Genomic DNA, 17,288 nt, shown 5'->3' on the forward strand with positions numbered 1-17,288 from the left:
TGGGGAATAGGGGTGCTGCAGAGTATTATATATTCACTGGGAGCTAAGCAACATACTCCAAGAGCACACTGTAGGGACAGCAAACACTTTTGGCTGTGGAACATGCATTGTACTACGGCAGGGCTGTCCAACTGGAGGCCCATGGGCCGTATCTGACCCTCGGAAAGGTTTTAATGGCCCCCAGTCTGCTCAAGTGCTTCACAGACTTCATCATTTTAATATAACCGGCCCTTGAAAATAATGTATGAGAAAAAATAGGCCCACTACCTCTAATAAATTGGACAGCACTGTTTAACCAGGAGAATCGTACAGGTTTAAGACCTGTTATTCACGATGCTCGGGACCTGGGGTTTTCCGGATAAGGGATCTTTACGTAATTCGGATCTCCATATTTTAACTCTACTAAAAATCATATAAGCATTAAATAAACCCAATAGGACTGTTTTGCCTCCAAAAAGGGGTAATTATATCTTAGTTGGGATCAAGTACAGGTACTGTTTTATTATTACAGAGAAAAGGGAATCATTTAACCATTAAATAAACCCAATAGGGCTGTTCTGCCCCCAATAAGGGGTAATTATATCTTAGTTGGGATCAAGTACAGGTACTGTTTTATTATTACAGAGAAAAGGGAATCATTTAAACATGAAATAAACCCAATAGGGCTGTTCTGCCCCCAATAAGGGGTAATTATATCTTAGTTGGGATCAAGTACAGGTACTGTTTTATTATTACAGAGAAAAGGGAATCATTTAACCATGAAATAAACCCAATAGGGCTGTTCTGCCCCAATAAGGGGTAATTATATCTTAGTTGGGATCAATTACAGGTACTGTTTTATTATTACAGAGAAAAGGGAATCATTTAACCATTAAATAAACCCAATAGGGCTGTTCTGCCCCAATAAGGGGTAATTATATCTTAGTTGGGATCAAGTACAGGTACTGTTTTATTATTACAGAGAAAAGGGAATAATTTAAACATGAAATAAACCCAGTAGGAATGTTCTGCCGGTGCATTAGACAACTTGCAGACTTGTGTGCCCATTACACACAGTGTATCAGATCATCTGACCAGTTGCCCAGAACACATAACTTGACAATTTTTAGCATTTTTTTTTTACACTGGTCAGTGCATTTATTATTTCAGTCAATATGGAAATAACATATCGTGAAATGAAACATCACACAAATACCCAAAGCCAGCAAGGTGCCCGTCACAATCAAAATCAGTGATCTTAAGGCTGAAGAATTATCTCAAATCTCTGCTCTGCCCATACTTGCTGGACCCTTGTATAGGCACCTCAGGGCCATTTTAATAAATAGGCAAAAGAGGCAATTGCCCAGGGCCCCCCCAGGATAGGCAGCCCATTAGCACAACTTTTATCCCGATAACTTTTGGCAGTAGCACCCTGCAGAGATGGAACACCCCTCATTTGAATCAACTCAATAGTACACCATTTTTGTTATTATTTTATTCTGCTCCCAGGGTTGTATTTTCGGGGAAACACACATGGGGAACATGTTTACTTTAGTGAGCACAGACCATTTCCTCACTGCCTGCCTTATTATATTGAACTTCACCTGCTTGAGGCTTATTCTATAACAAATTTCTTGGGGCAGTGGGGGCCGACCAATGAAACTTTGCTGATACCTTAAAGCGGCCCTACCTATGGGCATCAAGCCGAGTTTGATAGTTGGCATTTTAAAGCCAAGCTGGTGTTACCATATCCTAACCCCCCCTCCCGTGCACAATGGTAAGTTTAACAGAAGGAGATATTTTGCTAATAAATGCAGAATATACATATATATTTAATTTTTTTTTTCAATTCAATGTAAAAGAGCCAGCAGCAGCCTGCAGAAATCTCCAGATGTATCTGACTTAATGGCTTCGCCTAAGCTCTTCTTGTAAAGCTGCTGGTATCTCTCCTTGATCGTCTGGAGATCAATCTGCAAGGAAAACACACATGAGACTGATGCTGAGCATTGCACTGATAATGCACAGATAGAGTAAGGTCTGTTCGGCAATAAATACATTATTCCCAAGCACTAAGGGAAGCTCCAGTTGAATCCCTGTGTCCATATAAAGGTGAGAGAACCTGAGGGATGCCAAAGCAGAAGCATAGAAAACCCACTAGCTGCATGGCTAATTGACAAGATTCAGGAAAAGGTACATTTTGCAGTATTTGTGCTTAAAGGGGGAGTTGGCAAACCTAGTATACATCCCTTTATCTTGTGCATCACCATTGCCATTATGTTATTTCTCAGTTGTGCAGAGGCAGACGATTTATTACGCCACAGTGTTCTGGTATTGTTTACTACACAGCACTGCCAGACTGGGCTCCTGCCTGCTTTAGCCTGTCCTGACCAGGTCTGGATTCAAGTCTAAAATAGGCCCTGGTATTTTAAGTACACAGAGGCCCAAACAGCCCCCACCCGCCCAATAAATAGTGAGTGTCTATGGAATCTTACAGCAGCCCCTCTGGCATTTGTCAGAATCCACAGATTACCAGTCTGGGTCTGGTTCGGACTCATTCGGCGACCTTACCAAACGAGCATATCTTTAAATGTATGTCTTTTCTCTTGCTACATGCTGTTGATGGGGTTTTTAAACCTGCCCGATCAATATCTAGCTGACTTTTGGCCAGTCACTGGCCAGACAGGTATGTCGGTGGGGGCACCATACATGACTCCTCAAAATATGAATGTACATTAAAAAGTTGACTATAGGTCATGTTGATTGATTTTCGCTGAGAGATTTGCTTTTGTAAATAATTGTTACTTGAAATCCCTAAACCTAACATAGTAACATAGTAAGTTGGGTTGAAAAAAGACATACGTCCATCAAGTTCAACCATAATGCCTATATATAATCTGCCTAACTACTAGTTGATCCAGAGGAAGGCAAAAACCCCATCTGAAGCCTCTCTAATTTGCCCCAGAGGGGAAAAAATTCCTTCCTGACTCCAAGATGGCAATCGGACCAGTCCCTGGATCAACTTGTACTAAGAGCTATCCCCCCTACCCCTGTATTCCCTCACTTGTACTGAGAGCTATCTCCCCTACCCCTGTATTCCCTCACTTGTACTGAGAGCTATCCCCCCTACCCCTGTATTCCCTCACTTGTACTGAGAGCTATCCCCCCTACCCCTGTATTCCCTCACTTGTACTGAGAGCTATCTCCCATACCCCTGTATTCCCTCACTTGCTAAGAATCCATCCAGCCCCTTCTTAAAGTTATATAATGTATCAGCCAGCACGACTGATTCGGGGAGGGAATTCCAGAACTTCACAGCTCTCACTGTAAAAAAAACCTGACTGTTTTGCCAACCTGTCCCTTCTCAGCCTGTCAGTTATAGCTTCTAATGCTAACGGACTATTGCTGTGCAAATATGGCTGCCCCCTTATAGGAGAACATGGGGGATCAGACAGATAATATAAAAGCATTGGGTAAATACTTTTATGGCAAAAATGAAGGTCATGCAAAGACAATGTTATGATAGATGTAAAAAAAGGTTTAATTTCTGGTGTCAGTATCTCCTGGCTCGATCTAAAAGGACCAAATCGGCAGCTTTTATTGGCCCATTTACGGCCACCTTAACTGTTCAGGAGATATTTTATGTATAAGTAGTTCTGTAACCTTGTAATGAGATAAGGAGGCCTGACTAAATGTTGGGGGCCTTAAGGGCTCTGGTACACGGGGAGATTAGTCGCCGGTGGGATGGCAGAGGGAAGGCAACTCGGGGAGATTAGTCGCCCGCGAGCAGGGAGTTTTGCCGCGGGCGACTAATCTCCCCGTGTACCAGAGCCCTTATACCCCAAAAATCTTGCAAGCTGTGTTCTGGGACCTGCATTATGGGACATGTGACTGCTCTCCCCATTTGTTCTGTATATTAATATTATTCCTACAATGCTATGTACTGGGCCAACTTCTTACCGCAATCCACAGACCTGCCCAGGTTTGTGGAACACAAAGCAGACACAAAGCAGATGGATTTATTAGATAAAGCACTTGTTTACGAGACACACGTTCCCAGCATCTGCTTTTCCTAACCAAAGGGAGCATTTTTTTTCATGTAATACCAAAACCTCCATATTTCTGGCTACACAACGAGCTACAGATCTGCCTTGTATCAAATGCTATTGGCTTGGTTTCTTGTTGAGATGTTGCCCGTTGCCCAATGTTGCATTTAGCAGCTGGCATAACGCAGGTTTATACTTTTTGGGCTTTGCTTTGAAATGTTATTGTTGATGAAGCAATTGGGACGATACATCAAACTGGCCACACACAGGTGAGTCCCTAGTAAACTACGCATAGAATGTAATAAACCTGGTTAGTGTATGAGCCACATTGGCACGTGCCAGAGAAGGGTTGCATAGGGCTTATCTCTTATGGTTATCTTATTGGTCATCCCCTGTGCACTGCGGCTATCGGTGTGTGAGGCCCTCATCCCAACTTCTGAATTTATCTGACACCCCAGCCATAGGCTTTGGGTACCCACCTCTGCTCTGGTTACCAGGATGCGGATCAGCATTGCCTCATTTGTACCTGCTCCTTTCATTGCTTTGTACAACTTCTTAGCAAAGTAGCCTTGGCAATCCCTTGTCACTTGCACTGCAGAAACAGATACACACTGGATTAGGGACATAACAAACAACCCTACACTATCCTGCTGAATTGTGCTTAGTACAGGGGAATCCCTATGTGCCATAGTTTTATGGTATCTCTCTGTACAGGCTATGAGCAAACTTATTGGGCTGTTCCTGCTGAATTGTGCTTAGTACAGGGGAATCCCTATGTGCCATAGTTTTATGGTATCTCTCTGTACAGGCTATGAGCAAACTTATTGGGCTGTTCCTGCTGAATTGTGCTTAGTACAGGGGAATCCCTATGCTGCCATAGTTTTATGGTATCTCTCTGTACAGGCTATGAGCAAACTTAGGGGGCTGTTCCTGCTGAATTGTGCTTAGTACAGGGGAATCCCTATGTGCCATAGTTTTATGGTATCTCTCTGTACAGGCTATGAGCAAACTTAGGGGGCTGTTCCTGCTGAATTGTGCTTAGTACAGGGGAATCCCTATGTGCCATAGTTTTATGGTATCTCTCTGTACAGGCTATGAGCAAACTTAGGGGGCTGTTCCTGCTGAATTGTGCTTAGTACAGGGGAATCCCTATGCTGCCATAGTTTTATGGTGTCTCTCTGTACAGGCTATGAGCAAACTTAGTTCCTAAGTCAACATCGTTTTATGGAATTTTTCCAGTAGAGGCTATGAGAAAAGAGGGGTTGTTCATTCTACTGCTATACATGGAGTATGGAATTACAGGAGAGTTATTGAAAATGATAAACATACTCAGGCTACTTTACTAGGCTGTGTAGAAACTTAAGGTAATAAATATAAGGTAGCCTATACTCCTTATCCCTTGCTCAATAATAGTCCATTCTTACAGACCCACTCAGGACAAATAGCAGTTACCAAGCCCTGCTACTTTGTACCCATAGAGCAGAGGGTGTAGTTTCCTGGAATCATTCCCTCCTTCGTGGTATACCATTTTGCCAAGCCCCTTGCTATTAGCTCATAACATAGATATAGATCAATAGAACATACTGTAGTTATAGGACTATCTAAATGCAGTTCATATTACACCCTTTTGGCCTTCTTGCTAAGCCGCCAACACCCTAGGAGTTTGGGGACCTATGGACCAGACCAACATTGCAGAACCCAATTGTCTCTAAACTGTATTGCTATTTACAGTATATACTGTAGAAGACAATGTACCCAGAAGTCCTGTTCTCTGACCAATTCTCTGGGAGAAAAAAACCTAATTATTTGCTTACTGGCCTCTGATATTAGAGTCCTCTTAGGCCAATGGGATAAAAAGCTGTTTCAAATTCTAATTGGATTCCACAGAGCTCAAAATGCATGGAGCTGTAAGCTGGCGCCTCCCTTTATGAGAAATAGGAGCTAGTTTTGGGCTAGAAAGTGAACCCATTTGCCATTCCCTACCAGGGTTCTGCTCTAGAGCATGGTGCCAAACATTTACATGTAAAGACAGAGCACAACCCCATGAATATACAGTCCCTTAGCGCACACAATGGCAGAATTGTGTATAAAGCTGGAATCCATATTGCCCTGGGTTTATCACTAAGTTATTGCGATTCTTCTGCGGGCAATGCCAGTAATTTCCATTCTCTGCTACTGATTTTAAGAATGCGACCTGCTAACCACATCCTCCCAGTGAGGTGCTACCCGGAGATTATTTCATCATAAAGCATTTTTGTGGCTGCATAGCCTCAGCATGAACGTTTACATGCCAAATCCCAATACACATGGGCTGCTGTTGTACATACACATTAACTGTACAGGCCCAGTGGTAGTGAGGGGGGCCCAACAAGGTAGGAAGGCTTGGCCCCATCTGGGGTGGGGGTGTAGAGAAAGATACTCTAAGACAAATTGTGATTGGTCTTCATTTTTAATGATTAGTGTTTTGGAATCATTTAGCTTCTTGTTCAACTCTCCAGTTTGGAATTTCAGCCAAATTACCCTATCAACCAGGCAGTGGTTTGAATGAAAGATAGGAATATGAATAGGAGAAAGCCTGAATAGAAAGATAAGTAATAAGAAGTAACAATAACAATAATCCTTGGCTGCCTGGGTTAGGGTCCACCATTTGCTGGAAAGAGTCAAAGGAAGAAGGCAAATAATTCAAAAACTATAGAAAATAAAAAATGAAGACCAGTTACTAAGAACGGAAGTTTTATAACATACTAAAAATTAACTTTAAATTCAGTTTAAGTATGATGTAGACGTTGATATTCTGAGACAATTTGCAATTGGTCTTAATTTTATTAATTTTTTATGGTTTTTCAGTTATTTAGCTTTTTGTTCAGAATTTATCCAATTCGGTATTTCAGCAGCTATTTGGTTGCTAGGATCTTATTTACCTTAGCAACCAGGCAGCTGTTTGAACGAGAGACTGGAATATGAATAGATGAAGGACTAAATAGAAAGATAAGATTTAAATAATAACAATAAAACTGGAGCCTCATAGAGCGATAGCTTTTGGCTGCCGGGGTCAGTGACCCCCTATTTGAAAGCTGGGAAGAGGCAGAAGAAGAAGGCAAATAATCCATAAACTATGAAAAGTAAATAATGAAGACTGATTGCAAAGTTGCTAGGAATAGGGTGTGCTTTTTTAAATTCTGATACCCCTGCTTTAATTCATAAGACATGGGAATTTACTGGCCTATGGGTAGAAGTCCCTAACCACCCAGTGTAGTAAAACGTGGGTGACTGCTGGCTGGTTGCTAGGGTCATGAGGTTTATATACCACCCCCGAGTCATAGAGGCAGACAGGAGATACAGTATATGGAGATACAGTAATTATGGAACTTGCTCAGAGGCTGCCGGGATGGGAAACTAATGTCTTTGTGGTTTGAGAGCAGGAAGGAAACAGACCACGTGCTCTCTCATTCAGATATATCTGATCTAACACTGAGTTTAAAAGCCAGAAATAAAAAAAAAAAGGTCTGCATGGAAAAGGATATGGTAACCAAATACAATAATAAAATCATTCCTCTATTTTGAGACACACATAAAGGGCAACTAAAGCCCATAGTGACTTTCTGTGACTTTGTGTGAGGGCAGATCTTTTATATTTCTACCCATGGATAACTGCCCTGTACCTAGTAAATGGCAACCCCTCTATATTTAACCTACTAAACACAGGGCTGCTGGCTGTAAAAAACTATTCAGCAGCACTGACCCTGTATATAACAAGGGGGGTGAGTAGAGCTCTGTTGCTATCTGTATTGGTGAGTATTCTGTTTTAATAAATAAATAAATAAATAAATATATATATATATATATATATATATATATATATATATATATGTATTATTGTGCTCAGTCTGAGGGTTAGATAGTGTCAGAATTGCAGAGAATGCCTGTTAGCTTTCCTAGATGCAGCTGAAAGCCCAGCATGAAGGTCAATTTGGGTGAGATTTGGGGCTGAATGTCTGATACACCAATATATCTATAACCTTGTTATGAGTTTAGGGGGGTTCTGATCACCAATGGGGGTCTTTAACTGAAAAAGTCTGACTACAACTGCCATACAATCACAGAGATCTCAGAACTGCCCAGAAGCAGCAAGTGAGCGCCATCTACAGGTTCGTATGGCACCAACAGCTGGAATTAGCCAAGTGGGTTTATACTGTATATGCGCAGGTCTAACACAATTATATAAAAACCTTTATAGCTTCAGGTGTGTGACAAAGTTACTTATTCTGAGACCCTTACTGTAATGTAAGGGATAGAACAGAAAGTTCCAATTCTAATCATTCTCATGCTCAGAGGCCAGGTCCACATACCTATGGTGGAATAAGCTTTCTTCAGATCCCCGGAGGTTTCACTTTTAATCACGTCCAAAATGTCTTTTCCATGCAGCTAGAAAAGATGTTGGCAGTCATTCAAGGGGCCAAATAAAGGTGTACTGTATGCAGCAGAGAACGCACAGTGGGGGGGGGATCGGATAGTCTCTCCTCAGTCTGAGGTATATACCATAGAAGAGTGCAAGGTAACACATAAGGGTGCATTTATTTACCCTGACACAGTGAGCAAAGCGCACTTTCAGACACATTTGCCATGTTTTTCCCCACAATGCATCGGTTATCATTGCACATGCACTGCGGGGCATTGAATCTGACGTAATTGACGATTTTATCAAAATTGACACAACCACGCTTGCACTTCACTGTAAATTGGACGCAGTTGGAAGCATTGTTTTCACAGTCTGCCTGGCATGAATTCCAGAGTTCACTCACGTCTAGGGTTGCCGCCTGTCCGGTTTTGACCCAGACAGCCCGGTTTTTGGTAGGGCTGCCCTGGTCAAAACTATCTGCCCAGTTTTGGGCAATCACCGATCGCCGTGTCATAGCCCCACTCGTGTGACAGCATGGCCAACCCCCATGACGTCACGTCCCGCCTCCCTGCCTGGAGTTCCAAGGTAGGTAGGGCAGGTGAGGTGGCAACCCTACTTACGTCACGTGGCAAATTTGGATTCGGTTTGGCCAGGCCGAAAAAGGCAGAATCTTGGCAGAACCAAATCATGGATTTGATGCATCCCTAGTAATGAGTCCTTTGTACTTTTTCTCTCATAATGGCCTTCTGATGCTTGGAACTCAGGGCAAATACCATTTCTGTCCTACCATAAAACCAACTCCAGCAGAGGCATAAGCCTGCCCAGCAAGAGAGGAGATACATGGCATTAGCACTAAAAAAGAGGCTACTGGGGGACAGCAATTCCTATGAGACAGGACAATGTACACAAGAATATGGCTGGAAGCCAACTTGGTTGCTACTTACAATCTCATAGGCTTTAAATGTGGCCCTCAGCTGCATGTAGTTCCTTGTTGCCAGGATAATATTGAACTCTGATTCTTCTGTGCCCCACCGAGCCTCTCCAGCCTGAGGGAAACAAACAATTATCGTTAGGGACGTGCTTACTCCAATTAGCCCAGCAGCAATAAACACAATTGCACTCGTGATTCCTCTGTGAGTGTTTAGTCTGTAACCCAATCGTTCCCCTTAAATCAGACTGTAAGAAATAAGTTCTGCCTTTAGTGCAAAATATACTCTATTTATATACAGGTCCTTTTCAAAAAATTAGCATATTGTGATAAAGTTCATTATTTTCTGTAATGTACTGATAAACATTAGACTTTCATATATTTTAGATTCATTACACACAACTGAAGTAGTTCAAGCCTTTTCTTGTTTTAATATTGATGATTGTGGCATACAGCTCATGAAAACCCAAAATTCCTATCTCAAAAAATTAGCATATTTCATCCGACCAATAAAAGAAAAGTGTTTTTAATACAAAAAAAGTCAACCTTCAAATAATTATGTTCAGTTATGCACTCAATACTTGGTCGGGAATCCTTTTGCAGAAATGACTGCTTCAATGCGGCGTGGCATGGAGACAATCAGCCTGTGGCATTGCTCAGGTGTTATGGAGGCCCAGGATGCTTCAATAGCGGCCTTAAGCTCATCCAGAGTGTTGGCTCTTGTGTCTCTCAACTTTCTCTTCACAATATCCCACAGATTCTCTATGGGGTTCAGGTCAGGAGAGTTGGCAGGCCAATTGAGCACAGTAATACCATGGTCAGTAAACCATTTACCAGTGGTTTTGGCACTGTGAGCAGGTGCCAGGTCATGCTGAAAAATGAAATCTTCATCTCCATAAAGCTTTTCAGCAGATGGAAGCATGAAGTGCTCCAAAATCTCCTGATAGCTAGCTGCATTGACCCTGCCCTTGATAAAACACAGTGGACCAACACCAGCAGCTGACATGGCACCCCAGACCATCACTGACTGTGGGTACTTTGACACTGGACTTCAGGCATTTTGGTATTTCCCTCTCCCCAGTCTTCCTCCAGACTCTGGCACCTTGATTTCCGAATGACATACTTTGGACCACTGAGCAACAGTCCAGTGCTGCTTCTCTGTAGCCCAGGTCAGGCGCTTCTGCTGCTGTTTCTGGTTCAAAAGTGGCTTGACCTGGGGAATGCGGCACCTGTAGCCTATCTCCTGCACACGCCTGTACACGGTGGCTCTGGATGTTTCTACTCCAGACTCAGTCCACTGCTTCCGCAGGTCCCCCAAGGTCAGGAATCGGTCCTTCTCCACAATTCCTCAGGGCCCGGTCACCTCTTCTTGTTGTGCAGCATTTTCTGCCACACTTTTTCCTTCCCACAGACTTCCCACTGAGGTGCCTTGATACAGCACTCTGGGAACAGCCTATTCGGTCAGAAATTTCTTTCTGTGTCTTACCCTCTTGCTTGAGGGTGTCAATGATGGCCTTCTGGACAGCAGTCAGGTCGGCAGTCTTACCCATGATTGCGGTTTTGAGTAATGAACCAGGCTGGGAGTTTCTAAAAGCCTCAGGAATCTTTTTAAGGTTTTTAGAGTTAATTAGTTGATTCAGATGATTAAGTTAATAGCTCGTTTAGAGAACCTTTTCATGATATGCTAATTTTTTGAGATAGGAATTTTGGGTTTTCATGAGCTGTATGCCACAATCATCAATATTAAAACAAGAAAAGGCTTGAACTACTTCAGTTGTGTGTAATGAATCTAAAATATATGAAAGTCTAATGTTTATCAGTACATTACAGAAAATAATGAACTTTATCACAATATGCTAATTTTTTGAAAAGGACCTGTATATATATGGCTCATTATACCTTTTCCATAATGATTACAGAAAAATGGACTGGTTATTCTTGCCCAGAGACCTTTATGGATTTATTTTAATGTTTTAATTTATTAAAGGCCAACTAAGGTTTGCAAGAATTTTGACTTCTTTTCATTCCTGTGATGACACAGAGCTGCTGTTCCACTTCCCACCACCAGCAGCCATATGGCATATAAGACAATAAACCCCCAAGCAATGCCCCAATTTTTTACAAGGATATTATGTTACATATGTTTACCTTGAAATTAACTTTTAGTATCACGTAGAAAGTGATATTCTGAGACATTTTGCAATTGGTCTTAATTATTTTATTATCTGTGGTTTTTTAATTATTTAGCTTTTTGTTCAGCAGATTTCCAGTTGGGAATTCCAAAAGCTATTTGGTTACTAGGCTTCAAATTACCTTAGCTACCAAGCACTGGTTTAAACAAGAGACTTTAATATGAATAGGAGAGGGCCTGAATAAAAAGATTCATCATAAAAAGTATCAATAACAATAAAATTGTAGTCTCGCAGAGCAATAGCTTTTTGGCTGCCGGGGTCAGTGACCCCCATTTTAAAGCTGGAAAGGGCCTAAAAAGAAGGCACATAATTCAAATATTATAAAAAAAAAAAAGAATAAAAAAAAGAACTGCCCATTCTATAACATACTATACCTCTTATGTAACAAAAGGCACTACGTTTGCCCAGGAGCAGTAACCCAAGGGGGGCAAGGGGGGCTGTTCTTAGTTACAAGCAAATTAAAACGGTAGGGAACATAAAAAGTGAAGGCATAGTGGCCCTATATGGTTCCTTGTGTGGGGGCCTTTACTCACCTCGTAGAGCCTTTTGGCATCCTGACCGGCAAGATCTTCATTAATAGACAGACCCTCATCCCGATTGGCCTGGAAAAATTATATCATTGCCTGAGGTTAATACTGAGTCTGTACTAGGTTAGTGGTGAGAGTCAGTAGTAGTAAGGGTTAGTAGTAATTAGGGAAAAAGTAGAGGTAGAAGCGGAGCGCCGGGCAATAGTTTAGTAAAAACATGTATTTATTTCCATATCATTAAAAACATGAAAAACATAGAAGAGCGTTCTAACCCATACAGCTTGACGCGTTTCGTGGCTAGCATGCCACTTCCTCAGAAGCTGAATTGTAACTCAGACCACCACCAGTTTTTAACCAATTAGTCCCAAAAGAAAACACACCCACTAATCTATCATTAACCCCATGAGTGAATAAAACCAGTTAAAAACATATGCATCCAAAGGATAACAGGGGAAAAGTACAACCAAGCACATTAACCCCCTAGCCCCCAAACTATCATTATAGCAACATACCATATGAATACATGGTTGATCATACCAAAACAATGAAAAAATACATATATCTCATATATAGGTCACGGAGTCATAATGCATTAAGGGTGTAATGAGTCAAAACTGGAGTAGCCCTAGACTCTAATAAAAACAGGTTTATAACATAAATCCTAAAAGGTGCAATAGAAGCTATCATTTACAGTAACACGATATCTCCCATTCCCTATTAAGGCCCCCATACTGTTCCGTTGTTTTAAGGCGAAAAATCCATTGAACTTCACTCTCCAATAGCCTATTATCCAAGTCACCTCTCCTTATGTTAACCCTTGGTTTATCAATTATTTGGAAAGTCACCCGACCACCATCACAATGTCTCTCTCTTATATGTTTAGCAATTGCCGATTTGTAATCCTGCCTCTCTATAGCTGACAAGTGTTCCAAAAATCTAATCTTAGTAGTAATTAGGGTTACGCTGTTACATTATATCAAAGGGGAAGGTGATAAGGCAGCAATAACTATGTCGTTCTCTGACCTGTCCCAGCAGCCACTGTGCCGTTACATCTTGGATTAAACATTTCATAGGGGCATTTTCTATGATGTGGCCAAATCATTTACCCTCTTCATCCCCCATCCCTGTAGGCAAGATCCACCCCTTCCCATCGGTCTCCTGTTCTTCATCCTGCATTCCCTTGCCTGTTTCTGATTGGATTATATGCTTTATAGTAATTAAATCTAAAAGCCTATTAGGACCTTGTGTGAATTAAATATATTAATAATACACAATAGTCAAAGGTGCCAACCACATGAACTCTAGGGTCATTTCCTTCAGGAACCAATAAACCTGCCTTCTGATCATGTTCTGAGCAGTGCTGAACCCAAGTCAAATGCTAAAGGAAAACTATACCCCCAAAACAATGTAGGTCTCTATAAAAATAAATCACATAAAACAACCTATATGTAAAATCCTGGTTCATCTAAATAAACCATTTTCATACAAATATTTACGGATATATATATTCCAGTTTAGTAAGATTCTTTAATAGGCCACTTAATATGGTATCAACAATCTGTTGGTTAAGCATTAACCCTGGGATATAGTTTTCCTTTAAAGGTACCCCAAGCCCATAGTCCAAAAAGAGATTTCTTAGCCATGTTCTTACCTGGAGCAATGAGATGAGAATTTTTCGAAAGTATCCACTTGTCTCACTCTTAATGTCTGACTCCAAATCCCTGTCAAACACTGAGGGGAAATGAATGATATATAAATATACATTATAGTTACATATAATAAAGTGTCTTTAACTGAGCGGAAATCAGTGTCACTTACATCTCTTATAGGCTTCTTTTGTGGCTTTTATTTGCTAGGGATAAGAGAGAATAAAGAGGTGAGTACCAATGATTTCCATTGAGTAAGGGGGGGGGGTAGATATTATATCTAACAGGGCTAGACATTTCCCTCTTAGCATATGGGTCTGCACTGTGATCTCTTGGCAGTGTTGGACTGGCCAACCAGGATACCAGGAAAACTCCCAATGGGCCCTGGGGTCAGTGGGCCCTCCTACTCCTGACCATTTGGCCTACTCCATGGTCATTCCCTATTTCTGAATGGGACAAAGAGAAAAAATAGATGGAAGGATAGATGCTAAGATGTAAATAAAATGGACTAGGAGAATAAAGATATTGGGTGAGGAAAGGAGGAAAAATAGTTTGGGAGTGGGCCTATAGGCTAAAGTTTTCTGGTGGGCCCCTGAGGTCCCAGTCCGACACTATCTCTTGGTGAATCCGCACTTTACCTGGTTGGACCTAGTACATAAAATCTGTATCAACAAGGACTCGTTGGTTCCAGCTCCCTTCATGGCGCTCCTGAGCTCGCGGGCATCGAATTCACATGGGCGGTCCAACAGCGCTAATGCTGTCTTCTCAAAGTTCCCGCTCAGCTCACTCTTTAGAACACTCTCCAAATCCTAAATGAGAATAAATAAAATATGTTTTTTTTAAAGTTTGTTTTTAACATGCTGAACAATACACACAGAGATCTTTCTTTAAACCACATTTCACACCTAAATGTGTGGGATAAAATAGTGGCGTCATTTTTGGAGTTTATATGGTTTTATCAGGATTGTAAACCCTCAAACAAATGAATGTAAAATTGCTGGGAATGCTCTTCTAAGCACTTTTGCCATTAACATTCATTTTTCCCTTTTGTTTTTAAAGGGATTCTGTCGGGAAAACATGTTTTTTTACAAAACGTATCAGTTAATAGCGCATCTCCAACAGAATCCTGTAGTAAAATCTGTTTTTCAAACAGATTGTTTTATATTTAATTTTGAAATCTGATGTGGAACTAGACATATTCTTAGTTTCCCAGGTGTCCTCAGCCATGTGACTTTTGCTCTGACAAACCCCAGTTACTCTCTACTGTTGTGTTGTAAGTTGAAGTGATGTCATGCCCATCCCTTTCCCCCCAGCAGCCATTCAGTACAACAATGGGCAGGTAAAATGATAACAGCATCCTCACACCTGCATCTCTAAAATATGTATATATATATATAGATATGAGAATAGCACTCAATAGTAAAATACCCATGTCAGGGCATGACTCATCTGGTTATATTGAGTAGGAGAACCAATAGTAGTTCTAATGTGTAGTGCTGGCTCCTTCTGAAAGCTCAGACTCAATTGCAAAAATGCTCTGAAGAGCAATCTGAGCAATTTTACATTCATTTATTTCAAGGTTTTACAGTTCCTTAACAAAGTGGATTATGTACCTTTATTGTGTAATGGATTATGGCTGCAAGAGCTTTGGCCCCAGACATAGTCCCAAAATAATATTAATATCAATGTGCTGCACGGTACCTTGCCATATAACGTCTTGTATTTCTGTTTCAATTCTTGCCTTTGGTCTGAAGTCCTGTTGGCCAGAATCTCTATGATTGCTTTTTCATCTGTTCCTATTGGGGGGAAAGCCAAGCAGAAAGAGTAATTGGGTGTAGTGGTGATCTCACAAAAGAGTCAGATGTTTTTCAACAGCTCTGCCTATTTACAACCACTAGATGGTGCTAAACATAGAGTGCACTTTGGACCATGAATGGTTTGTTTGATGGACCGTTATTGTATATTACAGTTCTAGCCAGCCTAGACATCCAGTGGCCACCTCTGTATGGATATTATGGATACATACCTAGACCTTTGCATGCCTTATATATTTTCTTTGCATCTCGTTCTGCATCAAAATCATGATGAAGCTTAATGGTTGGCTAAAAATAAATAAAAAAAAGATGATTTATAATGTGCAGAATATTTGCAATAATACCTCCTTTTCTACATTGCAGTGACTCCAAAATAGGTCCATTCCACCTTTGAGGTGAGAGACCATTAGTGTAACAATGGGCTGTGTAGGAGGCTGCATGGATAGACCCTTGCCATAGGGGCCTGCCTGAGTATAAAAGTATCAATTGCATGGACTGTCTGGTGGTGGCTAGACATAGAGGCTATGTTTATCATTTCAGGTCAGAAGGCTCCATTCATAGGTTCACCCTTAAATGAAATAATGTTTAAGATTATAAAAAGGTAGTCTTGGGGGTTACATTCAACAATAGAAGGTAGAAGGCATAAGGAGTTATGGTCATCAATAGTAGACAGAATACAGAGGCTATGTTCAGATTTAGGAGATAAAATGTTTATGGCACATGTTCATCATTAGAAGCTGGAATGGAAAACACAGAGACTAATTTTGGCATTAAAAGACAGAAGGCTCAGAGGGTATGGTCAACATTAGCAGGAGGAACACAAACTTTGTTAAGTGTTAGAAGGCAGAAGGCTTAGGTACCGCGGGCAACTAATCTCCCTGAAATGCCCTCCCATTGGCATTAATTGAAAGGCTTACACATTACAAAGGAAGGAAACTTCTAATCTACCCATCAGACATAAGCCTTAGAAGTTGAAATGCTCAGGGGCTAAGTACAAATGAAGTGAATGAGAAAGTGGTAGATACAAAGAATGGCACTGAAGGCTGATGTCCCATGGAGAGTTAGTCCCTGCGATAGATCTCTGCTACCATAGCTAATCTCTCCACAATGCCTTTCCTCTAGCAACAATATGAATCGCTGGTGGAAAGGCCTACACATTGCTTTGGTTTTCCATCTGCGTAGGCCTTGCCACCAGCGATTAGTATTATTGCCGGTAGAAAGGCATTAAGTTGTCTGCGGCTGAATCTCTCCATGGGACATCAGCCTGAATACTGAAAATGAAATGAGTTTCTGAGGGCTATTGTGGCGGTTGGGAGAATGCAGAGATCGTTGGTTCTTATCTCAGTTGTGGGTTAATGGTGGATCTCTCAGTATTGATCTGGTTTCAGCATTCTATAGAATGTTTACTCTATGATAATGGAATTTGTCTAGCAGAATTATCTCAGGCTTGTCTGTACTTCGACTCTGTTCTTTAAATAATGCTAATGCCACACAGGGCTGATTCTCAACCTGTAGAAAATCAGCCCCTACGCTGGCATCAGCTTTTCCCCAGTGCCTGCACCAGGAGCCATTGCTTTGGCCTGGGTGCAGGCACACAGAGCTGATTTCGGCACAAAATGCATACTTGCTTAATGTTATAAACATATATGTATGTTTGTCTGGCTCTGCCATAGCCATAATGATTGCCCTAGTTTATATTGCTGTCATCACCATTTTTTTATTGTTTGTATATATATACATGTATAATTTATAATGTAAAT

The 17,288-nt window shown here is 41.2% G+C and overlaps 1 protein-coding gene across 1 annotated transcript; it reads right to left on the reverse strand.

The window, feature by feature from the left end:
• Positions 1–1,111: 1,111 nt before the first annotated feature.
• On the reverse strand, positions 1,112–15,824 carry anxa13 (annexin A13; the record flags this gene model as incomplete). Its single annotated transcript, NM_001015787.1, is given in 10 exon segments — positions 1,112–1,949; positions 4,502–4,614; positions 8,372–8,447; positions 9,366–9,467; positions 12,075–12,143; positions 13,720–13,799; positions 13,887–13,920; positions 14,353–14,523; positions 15,416–15,510; positions 15,741–15,824. Coding segments are annotated over 10 exon segments (944 nt in total), but the record flags the coding sequence as incomplete, so codon positions are not given.
• Positions 15,825–17,288: the final 1,464 nt, after the last annotated feature.

The sequence above is a fragment of the Xenopus tropicalis genome, chromosome 6, assembly GCF_000004195.4.
Source record: "Xenopus tropicalis strain Nigerian chromosome 6, UCB_Xtro_10.0, whole genome shotgun sequence".
In the NCBI taxonomy this organism is placed as follows: Eukaryota; Metazoa; Chordata; class Amphibia; order Anura; family Pipidae; genus Xenopus; species Xenopus tropicalis.